Source organism: Colias philodice, chromosome 15 (genome assembly GCF_061535455.1).
Source record: "Colias philodice isolate Cphi_HAF_F1 chromosome 15, ilColPhil1 Martin Lab GWU primary, whole genome shotgun sequence".
NCBI classification, from domain to species: domain Eukaryota; kingdom Metazoa; phylum Arthropoda; class Insecta; order Lepidoptera; family Pieridae; genus Colias; species Colias philodice.
Genome location: NC_143100.1, coordinates 3,510,648 through 3,534,274, shown reverse-complemented (window position 1 = coordinate 3,534,274; position 23,627 = coordinate 3,510,648). Strand labels below are relative to the sequence as shown.

Here is a 23,627-nt window from a genome sequence, read left to right as displayed (position 1 = left end):
CAATAAATAAAAGGCACCCCAAGTTTTTGAAAAAAGCTGATATTTTGACGGGTGACTTTTCGATTGAAAATTGGGTTGTTTTTTTGGTATTAATTCAAAATAAGGCGAAAAAATAAATATTTTCAATCAAATAAATTACAGTGTATTTGGGACATAATAAAGTAAGTTTCCACCAAATTTCGTAGAAAAAAAAAAATTTTTGAAGTAGATAGAAATAAAAGACCAAAAACTTGGTTTTTTGAATTTTTCACCTAAATTTTTAGGTTATGTGAAAAAATTGTGAATACAAAAGTTGTAGAACTTTTAATTACCTACAACTCTGCCATTGAACTTTTTTCTATAGGACTTGTAGTTTTGTCGGAAATCGAGAGAAACCATTTTTTTCTCTTAAAAGCTCCCCCCTCCCGCTTCCCGAACTCGGATTGACCGTAATTTATTTTTCCTTACATTTTTATCATATTCCCCTCCTTTTCTAATGGGTTTCATCCGACTGCGATTTTTTTTGTTTCAAAAATTATCTACTCTAGTCTAATATAACGTCATAACGTAATATCACGAATTACAGGTATTATCATACCACATACGACACTAAAGCGCACCTACACTCGAACGCTTAAATTGTTGATCAAACTAAATTTGTCCCATAACAAGAACAAGTATCACGACATAATACACAATGTCCAGCTCATACTACATCCGAGGATTTCTTTCAATTCACCTTGTTATCAATAAAACGATCCAATTTTCCTTGAATCGTTTCGACGCTGACAATATCGGAAACTGACACATCACTACGTGACCGAACCTTTGACAACTGTATTATTATTTTATACGTGTATTCTGATATCTATGACAACCTTCCCTATAGCTACAACATATCCGACTTTCAGACGAAATGATAATTCAGCGTGAAAAGACAGAGAACTCATTTTGTTGATATCGCACACGTGTAGTTTTGTATGCTCCTAATAATATTAAGCATATCTACTTAATACGAGAGGATCAACTAACTTGATTTACATAAAATCTATACTAAATGTTGGTTTGTTTGAACGCGCTAATCTCAGGAACTACTCCGGGTCCGATTTGAAAAATTCTTTCGGTGTTAGATAGCCTATTTATCGAGGAAAACAGAAGCGGAGCCATGCGGGTGAAACCGCGGGGCACAGCTAGTATAATATAAAGCTCTGCATTTAATGTGAGAAAATAAACAGTTGTAAAACAAATGAAATACATTTATCCGTACATTGAGAACAAAACATATGAAATACGGCTATTGGAATGAAAAGCTTCATTCCTACGCTTTGTAAAATTTGATTAAATTAACGTTACCATACCTATTTACATAAAATCTGTAATAATGACGCATTAATTAACCGAACCTTCCAGACCCAAAGCTTAAATCGAATATTAAGTATCGGTAATGTTTCATAATGTATTTATAATTTAAACTTGCAAAGGAGCTATTGATCCTCTCGTTTTAGAATTTAGAATAGACATGATACTTTTGGATTTCAGATTGGTTTTATTAAATACTGGCTGTACTCCGCGGTTTTACCCGCAGTGTTTCGCTCCTGTTGATCTTAGCGAGATGATACTTAGCCTATAGCCTTCCTCGATAAATGGGCTATCACTGAAATAATTTTTCAAATCGGACCAGTAGTTCCCGAGATAAGCGCGTTCAAACAAACAAACTCTTCAGCTTTATAATATTATTAAGTATATATTGTGTTATGTACATCTTTACATAAATATGTCACGTTACATCCATACTAATATGTATTATAAATGCGAAAGTAACTCTGTCTGTCTGTCTGTTACTCAATCACGCCTTAACTACTGAACCAATTTGCATGAAATTTGGTATAGAGATATTTTGATACCCGAGAAAGGACATAGGATAGGTTTTATCACGGAAATCCTACGGGAACGGGTTTTTCTTTGAAAACGCGGGCTAAGCCGCGGGCGGAAAGCTAGTATTATATAAAATAAAAAATGGTTATCAATTGTACTCTGCTCGGATTGGCTATAACATACTTTTCAATTATCTGTTACCATCAAATCCGGCCAGAAACAAATGTAACTTTTGCTTTATCCCTCAACCTCAACGAATTACACAACAATTTCAGTCTCTAACGTTATTGTGTTATTTTTATATTTAACATCTCTGTGACAATATTATTTACGGTATTCCAAGAAATCATACCACGAAAGGCAAATTCTCACAAAGTTTTTATTTATAAGTGAGTATACAATTCCGTTTCAAATTAAATAATCTTCCCAGTGCTTGATAGCAACCGCAATCTACAATAAAATTGATTTTCCATGTAAGAAGGTACTTTTTCGTAGAAGTAATTTCTGAAACCAGACAATTGAATGTAACGTTACCAATGATTTGCTGAATATATTATTTCGCGAATTCATCAGCGTTGAATTGTGTTCTAAGTACATTTGTAAACATCATCAACAATTTCTATTAAAACAAAGATTACAAGCGTTATATCGCAAAGGGGTTTAGCGCAGAGCCTATAAATTATCGAGACGCTCTACGCGGAAACCGACATTAATCTGTTTAACAAATAAGTAGCTGGGACCGTCTGCCGCACGTTTCTATACGCACCCTATAATAATAATAATCCCCGTAATAACTATAGCGACTTAAACAAATGTATAGTGGCAATCGTTTATCATGACGGCTTTATCCTGTATAAATATGTCACGGGTCCCGCAATAGAATACGTAAATGTACGCTAAAATAAAACTCTATCAAGTTGAAAATTGTTCACAATTTATGGCCAGGCTAAAAGGTCGTGTCATTTTTCACACGCTACTGTAAATGACCGTTTAGATAAACCATCATATTTTAAACCCTCGCCTATCTTAACGGTATTCGCTAGATAAAACTCAACCATGTTACAAATAAATTATTTCATAAAATTTTATTGCACGATTTGATCTGGACGTTATAATTTATTATATGGAAGATATGTTCAATATGCGTTTGTAATTGATTTGGCTTTTATAAATGGAACTTAAAATGGAAAGTTTTTGATACATACTGCAAAACTCCGCTATACAGTTCTAATCATAAGATTTACCCAGTAAATTTTTAAATATAGTAGTTTCCCTCAAAAATACGTCCTTACACGAATCTCAAACTAAAACTTCAACTAAACATCATTAAGAATATACATACATATATGTAAATCGTCATATTACGTAATATTATTAGGTATCATTTCAGATTTTACCTTGTTCCAAAATACATGTTCTTAAAGCACATCCTACTAGACCGTAAAACTTAATTACGAATTAAAATTATCATCAAGAAAATTTTACAGGTACATAGATATTAATTCCATGTAGATTATATCCGCTTTCCGAGTACGCCATAAATATAATATAACATTTTACGTCGCAGCTGAAGCTCGTTAAACTCGGAATGTCGCAAACGTTTTAGCCGCAACCAAAACATTTTAGCATCAAATATTACGTGAATTTTAGTAATATACATTAGAATAGTGGACCGCAGAACCACATACGTCGCAGCTTTTTAGTGGATGAGGCAGAGCTAAATCCTGCCGCCACACAAATGGCCTAGTTCGCCAGCCCACAAGACTATTATAAATTACCTGTGCTGTACGGCGGTTCATCATCGGGAATATACCACATGCTTTATTATATTTTGAGAATGTAGTGTCAAAACACATCTAGCTTATTCAAATATAATAACTTAGGTCATTTAAATATTAGGTTCGTACTACAAATGTAATGGTATTTTCAATCATTAACGTTATACAATATACATAATCAGGTGAAATAACGTTTTATTCGAAAAATAAAAAAATAATATGGCAATAACGAAATGAATTCAGACTTCAGAGGCTTCATTAAGCGCCGGAAATTATATCCCATTTATCTACCAATTTTGAATCATTTTCTTTATTAAATTAAATTAGATTTCTTGTGTTGTTCAAACTCATGCTGTATTTCGACATAAAGCGGTTATTTATTCGTTAAGTATATTCAAAGAAGCATTGATTAATAACAAATATTTGCAGTTTCAGGTAAACTTCGGTAACCAAATCTTTGCTTACTAATTTTATTAATGTTTTTCTTAGTGTTAGAGTACTTTTTGAGTAAGTACTAGATTACGAATTTATCTAGTTCGTAAAAAAGTCGAATGACTTTTCAAATATACCTCTACATCAGGTTTAATAGTGATAGTCAGAGCTCAAAAAGTTCCAAAGCAAGATCTGAAAGTTTGGTCAGTGGTTTCCAACATTTAAAACAAAAACTTTTAACAAGATTTTGAAGCTGTGTTTAAAACTAATCTTAGAAATAACTTCAACTTCGAACTGTACGGGGTGCTTCTAACTTTGGAAGATAAATTGAACATGGTTTAGGAAACCAATACTATGTATACTGAGGTATTTAAAAATAGTACCTACAGATAGCAGAAGTTACTATTTCTCAATGGCTAAAGTATAATTGCTAGTCTGATACATAAATATCTGTGTACATAGGCCACTATAAAACGGGTAGTCACAGAGCAAAGAGCCTCGAAAGGTAATTGCTACACGAAGCAGCTCGCTCTTTTGGGACCAGTCTAATAACTATTGACTTTCCGAAACTAAATTCGTACTATTTGATCAATTCAAAGATGAGCAGCTCAATCAAAATCTTTATTCCACAACTTTCAAAAAATTTACCATAAATGTAACCTTACAAGGTGTGTTCCATGTTTTCGATGCTTTCCTTTTCGCATTTTGTACCAGATCACACAAGCACGTTACAACACAGAAGTCTATATCACTATCTTATCTTCAAACAACTATTCTTCCATTGAATTTGCACATTGCACGAATTCAGGCCAGTACCAAACATGAGATACGTATCCTAGAGCATTCCCGTGACAAATGGTACCACCCCAGCCTACCTGACATGGAATTTCATTTAAAGAAGCGTAACGCTACCTAATTTTGTCCCACCATGAATCAACTTTATGCGACACCGACATTTTTGTACGTTCAACTTATACCATAAAGGTGATTTATTTGTTCATACTTCGCGTATTACATGCAATTGAAATTCCTGAGCGCCGTTCATTTAGTCGTTTATTTGCATTATAGTCCGGGATACATCGCCCATTTTTACAAGTGATTACTATCAAGCTAATTTTTCGTGAGTAGCTTTATTTTGATGAGATGCCCAATAATTTCATGTACAAAACTCTCGATTGTGGTAGCTACCAGAGGAAACAAGGATAAACTATTTTGATTTGATGGTTCTCAAATATTAATTACTAACTGAATGTTTTTTTTTGTTCAATCTCAAGATAATTATCTAAATTATTCGAAAAAATATTTGTCCTACAAAATCTATGGTTTGATCAAAGAGTCCCCCTTTCCAATGTGTATCGATAACGAAGTCATCATAAATGATTACTAACCAGCTGATTTTTTTATTTTCACTTATTTAATACTTATATAATTCAACAGACATATTGTCCTACAAATTGCGTAATAAATATTTGAGAACCGTCAAATCAAAAATTTTTATCCTTGTTACCTCTGTAAGCTACCACAATCGAGAGTTTCGTACATGAAATTATTGGGCATCTCATCAAAATAAAGCTACTCACGAAAAATTAGCTTGATAGTAATCACTTGCAAAAATGGGCGATGTATCCCGGACTATTATGGGATCCTTATGTAAATCTTATCTCAACGCTTTTCTCTTTAAACTTTTGTTTAATTAAAATTCAGCGTGAAAGTGTTTAATTGATACTTCTGTTTTGTGATTTGTTGCGTTGTAATTAGATTTTTTGAGGTTACAGAAAATCGATTGGCTTTTTAGTATTACTATCTAGTATAGAAAATTTAAATCAATTTACAATCGCTTATTTTTAAGCGATAATATCTATATATTTCTAAATCATTAACTGATTTGGAGTATGAATATTATAATGATTACGTCATAATGGCTGCGTTCCTTTCAAAGCCAGTTACCAACTCAATTTAAAATTATTTTATAATACATCAACGACCTCCTAATTAAAAGAAATCAACTGATCATTCCATTATTTACAGGAACAATCTCACAAATCCTACCGTCCTCTGACGGTGCTGACCTTCAGATGGAACTACGCGATCCACGGGTTGCAGCCCGCTGGCTACCACCTCGTCAACCTGCTGCTGCATGCGTTGGTGTCCCTACTATATTACAGGTAATTGTTTATAATAGGTTTATAGATAACTAGTTATTATTTCACATGCACTGGAAACTATGCTCTCTAAAATTTCTAGCTTACCGCCCGCGGCTTCGCCCGCTTTGTCTAAAACCTAATAAATTATAAACTAAAACCTTCCTCTTGAATTACTTTATCTATTTAAAAAAACGCATCAAAATCTGTTGCGTATTTTTAAAGATTTAAGCATACAAAGGGACATAGGGACAGAGAAAGCGACTTTGTTTTATACTATGTAGTGATTAGATACGTTTTTGTTTAAACTGTATATGGTTGTTTAGTACAATAAAACATTTTCTAATAATGGTAAAATAATAGTGGTCACTGAAAACCAGCGCAGTTTTTCCTGCAAAATGTGCTCTTTCATTATTTAATTCTTATCTATCGTTTTTTGGTGTCTCAGAAAAGACCCCCGACTGTTACCGTCATCTGTTGATCCAAAAACAATCAAGTTACACCATAGAAATAAACGTCAACTCAAAAACCACCTGACGTTGTCAAGTAAAAACAAGACCAACATACACTCAAGGAGAAAGTCAGACATAATACATTAAAGGATATAAAAGAATGTCTCCCAGACAAAAGATGTCTAGTATGGAAAGCCCTGGCATCTCTATGTGATATTATATGTCTTTATCAGATGCTAACGTATTATCAAACGTCATATAAACCATTTCATAGTACTGAAAATATTCGTGGTATCATAATATATATTGGATTTAAAATTAATCGTTATTTGTATTAATTACTCTCACTCGGCGTACTTACTTTGAAAGTTATCCAGCCAAACATTTATAAGTAAACGTAGCGGACCCTCAAAACTGAAATTAATAACTATTTAATGGAAATTTCGTCAAGTTGTGCGATAGATGCCTCTCATATTTGCGTAAGTTGAAATTAATTAATATTAAAGTCCAATCACAGCTGGATCGTTAACCCGTAATTGTTAATGGAATCGAGAAACTTTTAATTGTTAGGAGTCAATAAACCACCCGTTTCGGGAAGGCTGGAGTCAACTCTTAAATAATTCAGCATTATATCCCACGCTACCTTGGCCGGGTTGCTTTCTGTGATTCCCGTATTACTTTTAACGACTTGCTCAAATAAACTTATAACAATTTGCCCTTCAATTGGCACGTAACATTTTATTATTTGTCTCTAAGAAACGCCGTAGCCATCTGAGTAACTTTCGCAATTATAAAAATTAATTGGTTATTAACTCTAACTCAATAGTATTCACGGATAAAAGAAAAATTCTTAATTAACTTTCTTGTGGAATGATTAAAGTATGAAATACTCTTTAATAATGGCTAGATAAAGAAACGAAAAACGTCTACAATGTAAATTGTGAAAAGAACAAAAGAATGGACATAAACTCAAAAGACTATTGAAAGAAGGAATTTTCCTTCAGCTCTTTGTGCAAAGAACCACGCATAAAGTATATTGTCCTTAATCAGCGCGATAAACATGGCCGCTGCATAATCGCCGCAATTAGCAATAAAAACCCGTAAATGAATAGATCGCTATCGTATTACAAAGTTCGAGGGATAATTACAGTACATTGGCGTGCATAGACGTACTTCTATTTGTTGCAAGCGCCAAAGTGGCCGAGTTAAGCCAGTTTTAATCAGACGACCGTTCGCCCGGATCCCCTTAGTTACTGCTAATTACGGATACTTGCTGTGTCCACCACGAATTTATCCGGAGTTTATGCTCAACATCCAATTTGCCAGCTTAATCCTTTTAGCTATTTTCGACCTATTACTTTTGATATCCGAATGGGTTGCCAACTTTAAGATAATGGCGCACGTGGAAAGCTTATAGATATTTCTCTTTAAGCGACACAAACACTCTTACAACACTAACTTGAGGATGGGAAATGGCCTAGAGTTTTGTTAATGAATAACAAAAACAAAATTTGACACGACGAACTAAGGAAACTTAGTTCAGAAATTTGAAAAGTTATAAATAAAATGTTGTTTTCGAAGACAAACATATTGCACATATATGAACACGTATCATTGATCAGACAATTTTACCCGCACTGGAATCGAACCGAAATCCTTTTCTAAAATCTAAAAAATAAATAAACAAGGATACTAACCACTCTGCCATATCATCATAAACAAGTTGCCAATATGAATAATAATATTCAATAGTCATTTAATGAAATCAATTCAATTGAGCTGTGATTTGTTTTAACCACACAATAATTGATAATGTGTACAAATTAAAATATCTACCAATAAATTAAGCTAATGAAGTAATAAACATATATGGAAACCTCACTAGGTTTTCCATTTAGTGATATTATTGAAAATTGAAGACTTAAAACTTTTCCATCAAATTATTTGAACTGATTATGAATGCAGTCAGCGATAGAAGTAAACAAAGAAAATTATATTAGAATAAATTATTTTCATTATTCTTAAGTCATTTTTACAAAGTGAATTATAACGTACAAAACTTTAGTCTTGTGTCTTTGGTAGTGGCTTGTTTCAAATGTATTTATTTAGAAGGAAACGGAAACTAGAATAGCACTTCGAGTTAGATATGCAAAATGCTCTGGTTACCGGTTAACCGCACCGTACTTTCAGTCCAATGTATTTTATACATTACTTGCTGTAACAACAAAACAAAACAATCAAGTATCTTTACTACAATACTATAGCAGTAATGTATAATTGTATTTTTTCCATGAATCGATCAAAGATAGGTATATTTAAGGACAGAATTTGTATTTTTATGGTACCTACATAATATACCCGTGGTCCCGTCGTTGATGCGGCTTGACGGACCCGTCCGATTAGGGCCCTTCTGGCCTCCTCCACTCAAGCGACAGCCCAAGCCGAGGTTCGAGATCCCCGTCAAGAGGGGACGCCCTTGTGCATGTCGCTACCAGGGTGAACCTTCAGTTCACCCCCGCGTCCGCGTTAAAATGAAGAAGCCCTTCTGGCTAACATTGAGAGACACCACACAAAAAAAAAAAAAGCGGCTTGACGGAACACAGTGGGGTTTTGGTCGGTAGGAATCCGACATAACCCACGGCCCCTTCCCCGGAGGCCGTGGGTATCTATGCAAGATTTCCCCACTTAAAAAAAAATGGTACCTACATAATTCGATAAAATATAAAGTGATTCTGAAACCCGTATAGCTTAATAATTCATAAGCACTTGTAAAAGTTTACGTGAATAAAAGTTGAGTGAGAGTTTGTAGATATTACTGTAGATTATTATTCGATTTAGAAAATTTCTTTTCTTGAAGTATATTAGGATAATTTTATTAGTTTCATTAAAAGCATTTAGTCACTGTTTTATGTTTGTTGGGAATAACGCGTCTAAAGGTTGGCGGACTATGTTTGCAGCCTATTTTTTTCTTTTGTAATGTGTAATTCTTCCATACTATTATTATACAACAATACAACTTACAGAAAAAAAAAAATGTATGCGTGTACTAGAGTACACACGTAAGAAGTGAAACTTCTTTATGACCTTAAAAATGTCACGAGTATGGCGTAACGCAAAAATGTCACGCGTACGGCGTAACGCAAAAATGTCACGCGTACGGCGTAACGCAAAAATGTTACACTAAATTTTTGTCCAACCCCGATAAAGAAGTTTCACTTCAAAAACTGAATTTAAAATGCTTCTAAATATAGCAAGGAAAGGAACGAATTATCAAATCCATTTTATAGTTCAGTCTTAAATAAAAACATACATGAAATTATGAATAGGTATCTAAGCAATAAGAATAAAAAATATCCTCTGTCCCAACGATGTGTATACGCCACTTAAAAGTTATAACATGTTTAGAGCACTCCAATCACATTAGAGTATCACTCGCAACTTTTAGCTTCATATTATTTGCAACCCGGCAACATTTTCACAACTTCAAAGTTATAATGGAATTACTTTTAAATTCATGACTGCCGCTTGCATGTGGATTGTGGAATCCCTCATCTACCTGATCCCCATTAAGAATACAGGCCTCTGTACAATTCACGTTATTCCCTTATGGAATATTGCATTTCTATTACTTGCCAATTAGACCGGGAATAAGCTTCAAACTATAACATGTTAAATTATATTAACCGGTGGCAAATTAAAGATTTATGTATCGCCTACCTATTTATTTGCGCTTTAATGAAAATCATTGTAAGATAATATTATTACGTTGTTTGAAAAAATTTATTTACTTAAATGAATTACTTGAAAAGTTGAAAATCATGTCGTGTCCGTCGTCAATTCTAGATTTGAAACGCCTAATCATCTTTATTCTTTTTTAAATTAGGAACTTTTGAAAGCACACAATACTAAATTTAAAATAATTTTCTTTTGTAAGCCATTGAATAATATTAAAAGTTAAAAAAATCCGAACCTCTTTTTCTATTCCACATCCATAAGTAATGAACATAACAATAGCGCAATTTAAAATCATAAAGAACTGTTCAAAGGATTCTTGATTTTCATTAAAATTATTCACAGAAGGAATAAAATGGAGGAGAGCAAGTTAGAAAAGTGAATTATACAAAAATTATCCTTAAAAAAGCTTTAAAAACCTCTTCCATCTTCGAGATTGCGCAAATAAGGAAATTTGTTACCCAAAACAAGAGAGTGGTGGATCATTCATAGCTTAATGAACCGAAAAAAATCAAAAGAACCGCGCAATGCAGTAACAGTTGCTGTGGATAGGGCTGTCAACTCGGAATAAAACAAATATTAATTCGTTCTCAATTTGAAAATACTAATATTATGATCTGAAGAGTTTGATTGTTTGATTTAACGTGCTTATCTCAGGAACGATTGGAAAATCTGTTTCAGTATTAGATATTAAGTATTATTATATATTAGATACTATTAATCATCACGCTAAGATAAATAGTAACGGAGCAATGCGAGGAAAGCCACAGGGAACAGCTAGTACTCGTATATTCGGATATTGTGTGTATCTTACTTGAAAGGTTTCTTAGACTGGGATGAGAGCTTTGTGGATTTATATGAATGTTTCAACCATTTCAGAGATTATTCCAAATAAAAAGACAGACAAAGATATTTTAAAAAGGTTTGTTTACATCTATATAATTAGTTGAGGCTACATATTTTGAAATCACAGACAAACACCTCAATTTTATGTGTACAGAGTACACAGGTAAAAAGAGGATTTTAATTTTTTGACAAGCATTAAATTTTACCTAAATACGGCTGCCCTGGCCTACTAAAAACTGGTATCATAATGTAATTTGATATTTATCGGAGCGTAATAAAGTTTATTTTATCATGGCGTATTTATTTGCGGTCCAAGAGAGTTTTAACCAAGTTGAATTAGTTTTTCATTGCTCAAAATGCCGCCTCGGACGCCATTACGCTCTTAATTATACCTACCCTTTGTCTTATTTCTAGACTGTGTGTCAGTAATTAATTGTGTAACGCATTAATATTATCTGTAATAACGAAGCTTATTATTCTACGAAATCATTGAACGTTTGTGTTAAATTAAAATTTATATTATAAATCCGATATCAGCTTACATCGATTTTTTACCGCAATAACACAGAATATTTATCCTCTGATTATAGTTTTATTCGGCTTCGTGATTAATTTTTAATACTTCTTGCGTATTTAAATAAATGAAATGATTATCAGACACAAGTTGTTTTTCCTTCTGAATAAAACTTCAAAACGATTTCGTTACGCTTTCATCAAAGGACATTTAAATAAAACAATATTTATCGAGACGAAAACTTACAATTCCTTTAAATATTATTTATCTGCAATAAATAAAATATTATAATTTAAATATCCAGGTATTTGTTTTTATACATGGATAATATTATCTTTTAATTTGCATAAAGGTATGTACACTATCAAACACGGGTTACGATCATATAAAATGTGGTACATAATGTTTAGGACTGAAACTATGAGTATTATGTTTGGTTCCGTCTAAATCTGTTCTGTTTACTGTTCCCATCTCTGGGCCGGGGCACCCCAACAATACCTCCTTCCATTTGACCGCATTCAAAGGAGAGCTGTACGACTCGTTGGCGAACCGAGTCTCACCGATCGGCTTGATACTCTGGCATTGCGAAGAGATATCGCGTCCTTATGCATTCTCTACCGCATTTACTATGGGGAGTGCTCTGAGGAATTGTTTGGAACATTACCCACCGCTGAGTTCCATTACCGCACAGCCCGCCATAAACAGAAATACCACCCTCACCACCTTGACTGCTGGCGGTCGACAACTGTGCGCTTTAAACGGAGCTTCTTTCCGCGCACAACAGTCATATGGAACCAGCTACGGTATTCCCGAATGGTTACAATCTGGGGACCTTTAACCCTTAATTTGGTATAGTCCGGTGTGACGGACACTTATTTAAAATAAATCCTGCCAAGTTTTTATTTCATGTTCATCGATTTCTAATCGATTAAATGTTTATTTATACCATAAACAAATAGTAAAAAATTAAGTAATGATTGTGACAACATTGCATATGTCAGTTGGGACGCAAAATGTCTGCTAAAATGCAGCCACCTGTTTTGCTCAAGGTTTTTATACCTATTTTTCTTATTTTTTGTGGAAAAATGAATTGAATTATATATTTATTTATTAGATAATAAACATTTCAATCATTATTTACAAAAACATACACACTTTATTACATTATTATGGTGTTTATTTGTAACCAAAATGTTTTGTCCGTCACAGCGGACGTTGCTAATTGTATAGAAAAGTACCACTTTATTACTATGTCCGCTGCGGCGGACACCGCCAAAATGTGGGTGCTTCTACTTGTTTGGTTATGGTTCTGAGTTTGGATTTTTTTTCTTTGCCAACAGCCTAACCGCGCAAGTAAAATTATTGCTTTAGTGCCGAATGAACATGCACCTTCCGATGCTAGCGAAATATCAGATTTGGAAACTGAATTCCATGATGCAAGTACTAATTCTTCCACCCCTTGTTTTCTCCTGCACCATATTCCCTTGCTAACGTAACAATAGATACATCCGACGATGAAGAATTACACTCCGAAGATTCTGATAGACCTGCTGACGACCAGAGTCTTTCGTGCGTAAATTGGCGAGTCTTTTTTTGAAAATGTTCTATCCCTATCTGCTATTCCTAGATTGCCTGCAACGCCTATAACACCAATAGCTTCTTGATTAGCACCCCGAAAAATAAGTACTAAGAAACCACCCACAGTCAAAGCCAAAAGACCAAAAAAAAAAAACAACTTTCAGCTGACTTACAATTATTGGAGAGTAACTCAATTCCGTCACCAAGCGACAATAGAAGAAGGTGAGGAGGATGATTACATAGACATGCCAGAAGATGATTCACCTTTGAGTTTCTTTCACCTTTTTTTTCTCAAGATATTTTTACTAGTTTCGTAGAGCAGACAAACTTATATTCAGTTCAAAAAACCGGCAAGTCAATTCAACTAACAGAAGAAGAATTTAGACTTCTTTTTTAATTTTCATACAAAATAAACATGAATTGTTTTTTTTTTAATTTCCATATAAAATAAACTGTACTTCGGTATCAAATAGTTCTAAAATGTTCATTTCTGTATTTTTCTTTAGTAAAAAAAATAAAATTAACTGTGGTTTTTATTTTCCGTAATTTGGCAGTGTCCGCTGTGACGGACACCAGTTTTCCCAGCAGTGGGCAATGGTAGATTTTTTTTTTCATTTTTCGAGAACTTTATGACATACTCCTGAAACCACAAAATTGTCAAATTCATATATTTTGAATATTTTTATCGGTGCCAAATTAAGGGTTAAGAAGAGAGCGTATTCTTTCCTAAAAGGCCGGCAACACACTTCCAATGTCCCTGGCGTTGTGGGTGCTTATGGGCGACGCAGAACGCTTACCATCAGGCGTCGCGTCTGCTCTGTTGCCTCCTATCTCATAAAAAAAAATAAAAATAAAAATGTAAAGCTTTTAAATATGAGTAGTTACAGAGTATGTATATTTGCTGTTCTTCGAAGGTCATAATATCAAGATCTACCTTTTAAAAACTAAAGTCTATTAAAATACTGTAGTATTCGCAGTGGTTTGTTTTTTTTTATTCCAATAGTTGGCGCTATTTTAAAACTGTGACATATAGGAAGCTAAATTGTATTTCCATTGTGTTTATTTTGCGGGCCAAACCGCGGTGTTCAGCTAGTTAATATATAATTAGAATGACGAAGAGAGCGTATCGACGTGATTGATGGTTGTGGTCGAATGGACCGTCAACCGTGACATTGGAACACACAATATTATCACATAATATGGCCACAATTTGTGGTACGACTTATTAAATATTCAATACATGTTCTATTCAAAAACGTTACATATTTGATTGGGACTGTTCGATTTCTGGAACTACACAAATGTGATACATGCAAGGAATTATTAAAACATCGAGATTGGATCTGTTTAGCAATGTTGGAATTCTATATTATTATAACTAAATATTATTGTAACTTATACTTAAGTATAAAATTAAAGCATATTTTGATATATTGACTGGCCGGTTGGCTTGGTTGGTAGTGGCCCTGCCTTCCAAGCCAGAGGTCGTGGGTTCGATTCCCACCCGGGGCAAATATTTGTGTGATGAACATAGATGTTTGCGCTGTGTCAGGGTGTTAATTATATACAATATACCTAAGTATTTATTTAAAATGATATATGATATATTTATTTAAAATGATATGTTTATCTGGTCAGCCATCTGGTTTCCATAACACAAGTGGGAGCTTAGTATGGGATCAGATCGTGCCGTGTGTAAAATTGTCCCGAAATATTTAGTATTTATTTATTAAATGTTACGAGTGTATAATGAAAAGTATGTTTTACGTTTTAAATATTTACTCTGTGAAAGTTAACTGAACTGAAATGAGTTTGCTATTAATTTATTCTGTAATATAAAAAGTATAACTTTAAAGTGAATCCCTTTTAAGCTCATAAGCTACGAATTCATGTAACCAACGAGCCACGTAGCTATAAAATTTGCAATTTAACATTCCTTAACTTTCATATAAAAAGCTTTATAATCCATACTAATATAGTAGGTATACAAAAGTATAACAAATGCAAAATTCTGTTCGTCAGTCTATTTATTATGATTTTATGGCTAAACTAGTTTTAGATAAAATTTAAAATACTAAAATTTGCCTAAAAATCCATACTAATATTATAAATGCGAAAGTAACTCTGTCTGTCTGTCTGTTACTCAATCACGCCTTAACTACTGAACCAATTTGCATGAAATTTGGTAAAGAGATATTTTGATATCCGAGAAAGGACATAGGATAGGTTTTATCCCGGAAATCCTACGGGAACGGGTTTTTCTTTGAAAACGCGGGCGAAGCCGCGGGCGGAAAGCTAGTAATGAATAAATAAAATTGTCCTGGGTTTTGTCCGCGAGTGAAACGGCAAGGCAAAGCTATAATAATTATATCTATATGATATAAATGCCTTTTGTTCAAAGCAATACAAAATAAAATAAAATCTTCTAATTACTATATCCCCATCGTATCTTAACCTTAAAATCAAGTGATAACGATATCCTATATTTTCTTTCATCTGAAGTGATGTACTTCTTACTCAAGGGCGTACTTGAATTCCTTTTATTTGACTGGCACAAAGCGAATACACTGCGTGCCGTTTCTCCCCATTAATCACAATATCTGGTTGTCATGGTAACGGGAGAATACTAAGGTTCAAAGAGGAAGATACCAAGCATACTTCGTTACACATGACAATACACCAATAAATATTGTGCATATCTCACGTACATACCATGAGTCTTTATTGGGAATATTTATATGAATTCATAATATTATCGTCATTTTTATTTTATATGGCACAGCTGATAGCTGAGTTTCTATGTTTATTAGAGTTCTGTAATACACTAGTTAAGGATAGTATTAAAAAGATACATATGCCATCCTATTAATATTATAAATGTGAAAGTTTGTATGGATGTTTGTTACTCTTTCACGCAAAAACTACTGAACCGATTACAATGAATTTTAGCACACATATAGAGGGTAACTTGGATTAACACATAGGATAGGTTTTATCCCGGAAATCCCACGGGAACGGGAACTATGCGGGTTTATATTTGAAAATGGGGGCGAAGCCGCGGGCGGAAAGCTAGTTGTCTATAAATTAAAATCTTTTCACGTATAGTAAATATCCATAAATCAATATTCAAATAAAAAAATTGAAAAAAGAAACAAGAGGTAACACTGACAAAATATTGTTTATCAAAACGCTAGACAGGCAACTTGTGTCCCGCGTTATTCACGTGCAAAAATTTAACTTTAACCACTTTTAAGTTCTTTCTGCAAAAACCACCAACTTTCTAACGTAATTGTATCAAACAAGGCGCTCTGCGAACTTGCAATCGTTTTTGTTGACGTTATTTTAAAACTTGCTATTATTATTGCTAAAGTATCAAAACTGGTTGGAATTAAGCGCTGTGTAGCGGTATTGCGGAGTTAGGGTTAAAAAATTTCATTGTAAAAAATTCAATGTGAGCTTGAAATCTTTTCAAAATAATTGAATAGGTAGTATTAATAACAATAAGTACCTACATAATTTCAAATATTTTGTTAAGTGTTGATTACTTTATAGGATTAGCTGGCCACTATTGTTTTATCTTTGTTATGTCTATAATATCTATAAAAAAGCATTACAATTCCAAGGCTTTTATTCCTAACTCAACTGAAACTGAATTTGACCATCGACATAAAAGTATCAATTTAGCCCCTCGTCCGTACCCTGTTATTTACTCCCCTAATAGGTTTCCATCATATAATAAAGGCAGGTACCCGAGTGACGTATTAACAAAGTTCGTCGAAAAAAACAATGAACGTTTTGAAAACTTTCGCTGAAATCCCTTCGTACCGAGCGAGGATCGTATCCAATCGAGGAACTCATTACGTACAAGCCCGTCGAAAACAAACTACGAGTACGTATAAATGTTTCGCAAACTCCGATAGAGATTCTGGCAGTTACACAAAAAGTCACTAACGAGTGCCTTAATTCCGGCCGAAGTTGGACGGTGCGCTCTCAATTAGTTGGTGTTCAGACCTGTGGCCGCGAGGTGTACAAACTTGCACAATTATTGTCACTCGACTCCTAGCGCGAGTCGCGGGCGGACGTCTTCACGTCTGCAGACGCTCCGTAACGACACTATTGTATTGGGCAGTAGTTCGAATCAGGGAGACTTCATTGCATGACCCATTAGAAACAAGATATCAACTTAATTAGTTAAATAACAGCTATAAAGGGCACAATAACAAATCTAGTATTTCTATTAATAACTCATCACGATTTAATTACAAAGCCACTTCGCTAACTTAAATAAACAGAACGTTAACATTTGAAAACCTACAGCCTTTCATTTTCTAAATACGTAACTCAATCCCTAAATGGCAGAGTTAATCTTCAGTTTAGTCTATTTCGACCTCTGAAAGTTAAAAACTGGGTCAGATATAAAACTAATAAGCACATTAAAAGTATTTATTCGGAATGAAAGCACTCCCGGGTATCGTGAAGAGGAAACCCGCAAAACTTTCAAATTGCCTTTCAACCGTTTTATTATAACACACAAAAAGGCGTGTAAGGACGATTTGGGTCTACGTCAATATTGTATTTTCCTAATTAAACCCATATTAAAGCATCAAACGTTGGGCTCTAACCCAAATTAAATTATCAAACATTACTTGGGTACTCATGTAAAAATATCATAAGGCTGACTTTTGTTTAATGGAAGCAATATTTCTGTAGAGATTTATTATATATTGAGGGATTAATATTGAAACTCGAGTCTTTATGTGGAATATTCTTAACAGTAGATGCAATCTTTGCACTGATCATTTGAAAGCTTAATCATTTAAGCCTTCAAATGATGCGTCCTTCTTTGCTTCTGCAAGCTAATAGCTTATTGTAACTACTTCACTGGACATATACATAATAAATTTATCTAGATAGATGTGTTTCATATTCAGTTGGAAATAATGCATGTTGTATTAAAATTCCAGTGAGTATCTAGTACGTCATGTTAAACTGTGACGTCACAAAGATTTTAATTTAAGCTTTGCCGGATGTGTTGTTCGCTTTGTAAGTGAGCTCTAATTATGCTGTACCGCTTATGTGTAGAGGGAGTATTATTCAAGCTGAGAATTTAAAGTTCACTGATTTTTGGCTCCGAATTCGTAAATATATTGGCTGAGGTACGGGTTGCTGATGTATGCCGATTTATCTTTTGCTTTGACTTATGAGAAGTGGCAATCTTGAAGCACTGAACATTATTATTTTTCTTGGTTTATAACAATTTTGAGGTTTTATTTTAACAATTTCAGAATTATTTCAATGCTTATCAAGGAACCCATGATTGCTTAGTTAAATGTTCGAATCAGTTTGAATGATATTTTACAATATGTATAACATGAAATTAGCATCATGTTAAGCTTTTGTCTTAACCTATTTATCCTATTGAATGCTTAAACAGAAACAACAAATTTTTATTGCATTAAAAGTTGCAACCGTAATCCATCACACAAACAATCATGAAACACAAAATCCGTTTATCCATCAAAAACAATTCCAATTTGACGACACGTAACATCTCAAACGGCCAGGAACAAATACCGTTCGCACAATCAATACGGACAGGTGCAGGTCGACAGGAACACCCATAAAATAGGTGTAGGATATGCATATTGCATAGGTGTTGTAAGGTGCTTAGGTAGTAAGATTAGAGCGCCGGCCGAGCAGTGGCTTAACAATCTAATGACTTTGACCTAACCACTCCTTTAGCCGTAGTTGCTATGTCACTGACATATTCCTGTGCGCAGTCAAATGTAAAAGGTCTTTATTAGAATGTCTAGAGAATGTTGGGTGATGTTAGGCTGCGATCCATGTAGAGTACTTCGACCTTTGGTCGTGGTTAATGTCAGTTTACATTTGCTTAGCTAAACAATTTTCTGTTTATAAGGTAAAGGCATGTAGACATATTTACCTATGTTTAATTTATAAGATATTCTTGTTGTTTTCCAAACTGAAGTCATTGAAATACATATATATGTCTTTTAAACTTGTGTTTTAGATTTTAATGAAATTACAACTGGATAGATAACTTTCCTAAACATAAACATAATGTTTATTTCATACCATTATCACGACTTACTCCTAAATTACAAGACACTGATCCCCATTTTACGCATAAACAACATTCTATAAATTTAATCTCATCAACCAAACTAAAAAAGGGATCAAAGAATTGAAACAAGCAACAATATTACTTAAACAATGACCCAATTCAGCTAATGCCGCGTTTGTTCCAGAGTTTGCGCGATGTTCCTGCCAGAATTCGCAAGTTTCGTGGCAGCCATCTTGTTCGCAGTGCACCCCATACACACGGAAGCGGTAAGTTTAATTATTACTACAACTATATGCCGTAAGTTGTCGCGCCTTGTGTAAGCATCAGCTATGATAATACCTACATATACATAAAAATAAAAGAATGTCGTGTTAGTTACACCACTTTTAACATACGAACGGCTGAACTGATTAAAAAAATGATAAACTTATAAAAATGTATATATGCATTTTTACCGGGAGGACCCGGGACAACAGATAGTTGTTTTATAAAATGTATAGGGAAGATGTCTGGCACGTTTACAAAATTGCTGATAAAATCTGTTATATCCATTCCTTTTCGCTATCTTTTAAATAAGGTAGATAAAGTGTTGTTTTTTTTTTAATTTTCACGTTTGTGTTATTGTAGTATGTACAAACTAACAGTTATAAGAAAACATGTTTGTCCCTTGTCACGGCTCATCTCCTTAACAGCTAGATTGAATTCGTTAAGACTTTAACAAACAGATATAGAATGAGATGACATGAAATGACGATGAAAAAGTCCTCATTTCCCTTCGCCAGTTACAAACAATAATAACTGCAAACAAAAGCTATTTAATTTGTTTACGTAGATGAAATTATACTTAACAATATCCAAATAAAACACACTCATTCCCGGGAGAGTTTTTATCTCACTTCCAATTTTGTTCGACATTGTCATTTACGTTTTGGCGAATCGTTTGTCACCGCCAATGACTGTTTAAACTGAGTAATAGCTCGGACACGTTATAACTGGCTGGTAACATTGTTTATCTTTGAAAAATACGCTTTTGCCCATATTTTTTATCTGTATTGAAAAAACCCGCGGGCGTTTGCAAAATCGCGAGCTTTCTATCACATGATATAATCTGTGATATTCTAAATTTGAATGTTTTTGCTATGGTATTTTTTTTTCATTTATGTAACGCACGATAACGCTCAATAGATCTAGTACAAAAATATAAGTAAAAACTGCATATAATGCATGCTGTCTTGATGTGTTGCTGCTCATTACAATAAAATTGAAATACAGAAAGACTAGGTAAGTTTATTCACTTAGTATTCAATTAATTTCCAGATTCTACTATCAAAGCAAAGTAGGACGAGAAACGCAAATCTACCGTTCCAATCGCAAATATTGGACGAAATGATATGTTTAATTCATATTAGCTCGCTAACCATTTATGTAATTGTAACCGCCTCATCCGTAAGGAAACCTATCTAATCCATTTCTATAAACGACGGAGACAGATCAGTAATCTACGCTGTAATTAACGACTGTATGTTGTCCAGATCCTTTGAAGTGTGCCAGCCGGTATTGATACCCACATTTCTAATTAATTGGGCCTTTTATGACGATTCTAGCCGATTAGGGGCTGACGTCTTCCACTTACAGCGGGAGTAATTAAGGCCGAGAGAGACATTGTTGGCTGAATGCTCTTTGCTTCTATTGCTTTTTGGGGCGTGAGTAACAATTACATTGAACTTTCGGCGAATGTTAGTTGCAGGACTATTTCCTTGAGTATCGTTCCGTATGGTACATTTAAAAGGAAGTGTAGTGACTGGTGAAAATCATTGTATTAGACTTAAAAATGAAACAAATTAAAAAGAAATTCTTACATAAGCTGAAGCGCACGTATAAAAAGAAACGAAGCTACATTTTATCAGTTTACGCTAACAAACCCATGCTACAGCTTGTATAAAGAAAATAAAACAAGAACTTTTCAATCAAAATATGTACCTACCTACCTGAAAATTGTTTTCAGTATAATATTCAATTAAATAGACACAATTAACACATATCAGCAGATACTAACAGTTGCAAGATGTGTTTACCTTTAAAACTTTTGTTAATTTTACTACAATCATATTTTCAATACACTTCTCTATCTGTCAATATAAGCTTTCATTATATTTCTATATTGTAGGAATACAAAATGCCTCTGGCCGTTTAATAGGATAATAATTAAGTTCTAATCCTCTTTGAAACGCTACAAATCTCGTCGGTAAGCCGAATGACACGTTTAATGAGATAAACCTAATCGCATAGCTTGCTTCGTCAGCACTCTTTTACCTGGCTTCATGTAGATTTAACACCAGCCATATTCAATTATAGCCGGTTCTCACTAGCGCGAAGATTCAGTACAATTGTGGGTTAATGCAATATTATATGTTGTTCTTGGAATTCCTTTTTCTAGATCGTTTGGGGCCAGTTCTAAGGGTGTAATGAAATACTGATTATCTAATCTAATCTAATATATTATAAAGGCGAAAGTTTGTAAGGATGTATGGATGTATGGATGTTTGTTACTCTTTCAGGTAAAAACTACTGAACCGATTACAATGAAATTTAGCACACATATAGAGGGTAACTTGGATTAACACATAGGATAGTTTTTATCCCGGAAATCCCACGGGAACGGGAACTATGCGGGTTGTCCTTTGCAAACGCGGGCGAAGCCGCGGGCGGAAATCTAGTATAATATACGTTATTTATGGCTAGTTCCTTGTGGTAATTTGATGAATGCAATTGCCAATTACGGATTAATTCACATTGAATGAAATACTTGGAAGTGATTTCTTGTCTTCTACGGTTTTCTGTAAAATATAAAGGCATATCTAGAAATTTATTCAAATTCGGATGTGTAGTGTGTGTATGTGAATATGACAACATTGTACTTATGTTAAAAACATTTTACTTTATTTCATTAATTTCTTACCTACTGATTTCTTACAACTCGTAACATAGAGCCTAGAATTGTAAAACGTTGATAAATCCATTCTAAAGGCAACGACTTACCTTTTTTAAATATAGTTTTAAAGCAAAATGAAAGGTTTCTACAGAACAGTGTTAAAATAACAAAGACCAGTCTCCCACACAGCTTGTGTGCTACTGAACAAGGAATATATTGGAAGTTAACAAAACAAAAACATACTCGCTTTGAAAATGTTCTATAAACTGTAGAACTATGTATAATACAGTATTTATTGTTCTTGTAACAATCAATATACTCGTACCTACTTTATATGAACAACTGCAGAACGAAATAAGTATTTACATTTTCGTTCCCAATACAAATCTAAAAAGTTACGTCAAAGCGTTGATCTGCTTTTAAAGTAAATAAAACAAATAAATATATTCACATTTTAAATTAATACCTTATTTAAAAAATGTAAATAAAACCGAAAACGTATGAAATCGTACCATTTCGTTTTTTCGAAAATAAAGTATAAATATTATTTAGAACGGCAACATGCAAAGTGGAAGTTAGATTACATACCTACAAAATTCGCTGAATGTTGCCGTAAAACATCTCTATACAAACACTAATTCGTAAATCATGTACATTTTATTTTGACTGCGAAAAGCGGGAAAATATCCGTGTTTACTGAAGGTAGTTAATGAAAAGCTAAGAAAAACAGCGATCTTATCCAGGGATGTTTTCCTCTGTAGATACAAATACTAGAGTAAATTCTGGGCGTCGAATGTGTAACTTGTTCCAACAAAACTGTTTGTAATGAAGTCGTGGGACATGCCTGGGCCTTTCTGACGCCACTCCGGGCACTAACTATGTTTGCTATCTTACTAGCCTGTGTGTGGCTGCACATATGGAGTTTTACTTTTTTTATAGCGATTTAAAAAGTCGATACATTTGCTCACAATATAGGAAAGGGTTTTTTATTGCCCGAAGTTTAACTTTAAGACAGATGGAGACCCGATACAGTGTATACGTTCGTTCAAATTACATGTTATTATCTACGTAGAAAAATATTTTCAACTATTATATATAAACCTCTTAACGTTTTCAAGAAACCTCAGAATCTGTATTACTTGGGGGATTTCATTCTTGTCATGAATATTCAATATATTTTGCTTCAAGCGAACAATTACTTGTCTCGCAGTTGCAAATATCAGACATAGATTATTTAAATCAAATAATATATGCAGCATATATTTTTCTTTATTTTAGCACAA

General features: G+C 33.7%; 1 protein-coding gene across 1 annotated transcript in view; it reads left to right on the top strand.

Annotated features, from left to right (window-relative positions):
- Window positions 1-23,627, top strand: part of Tmtc3 (Transmembrane O-mannosyltransferase targeting cadherins 3) — a 135,010-nt gene that overhangs the window by 90,323 nt on the left and 21,060 nt on the right. Inside the window, exons 2-3 of the mRNA XM_089704540.1 lie at window positions 6,093-6,229; window positions 19,597-19,678. Coding sequence (XP_089560666.1) covers window positions 6,093-6,229; window positions 19,597-19,678 — 219 coding nt within the window. The remainder of the gene's footprint in view (window positions 1-6,092; window positions 6,230-19,596; window positions 19,679-23,627) is intronic.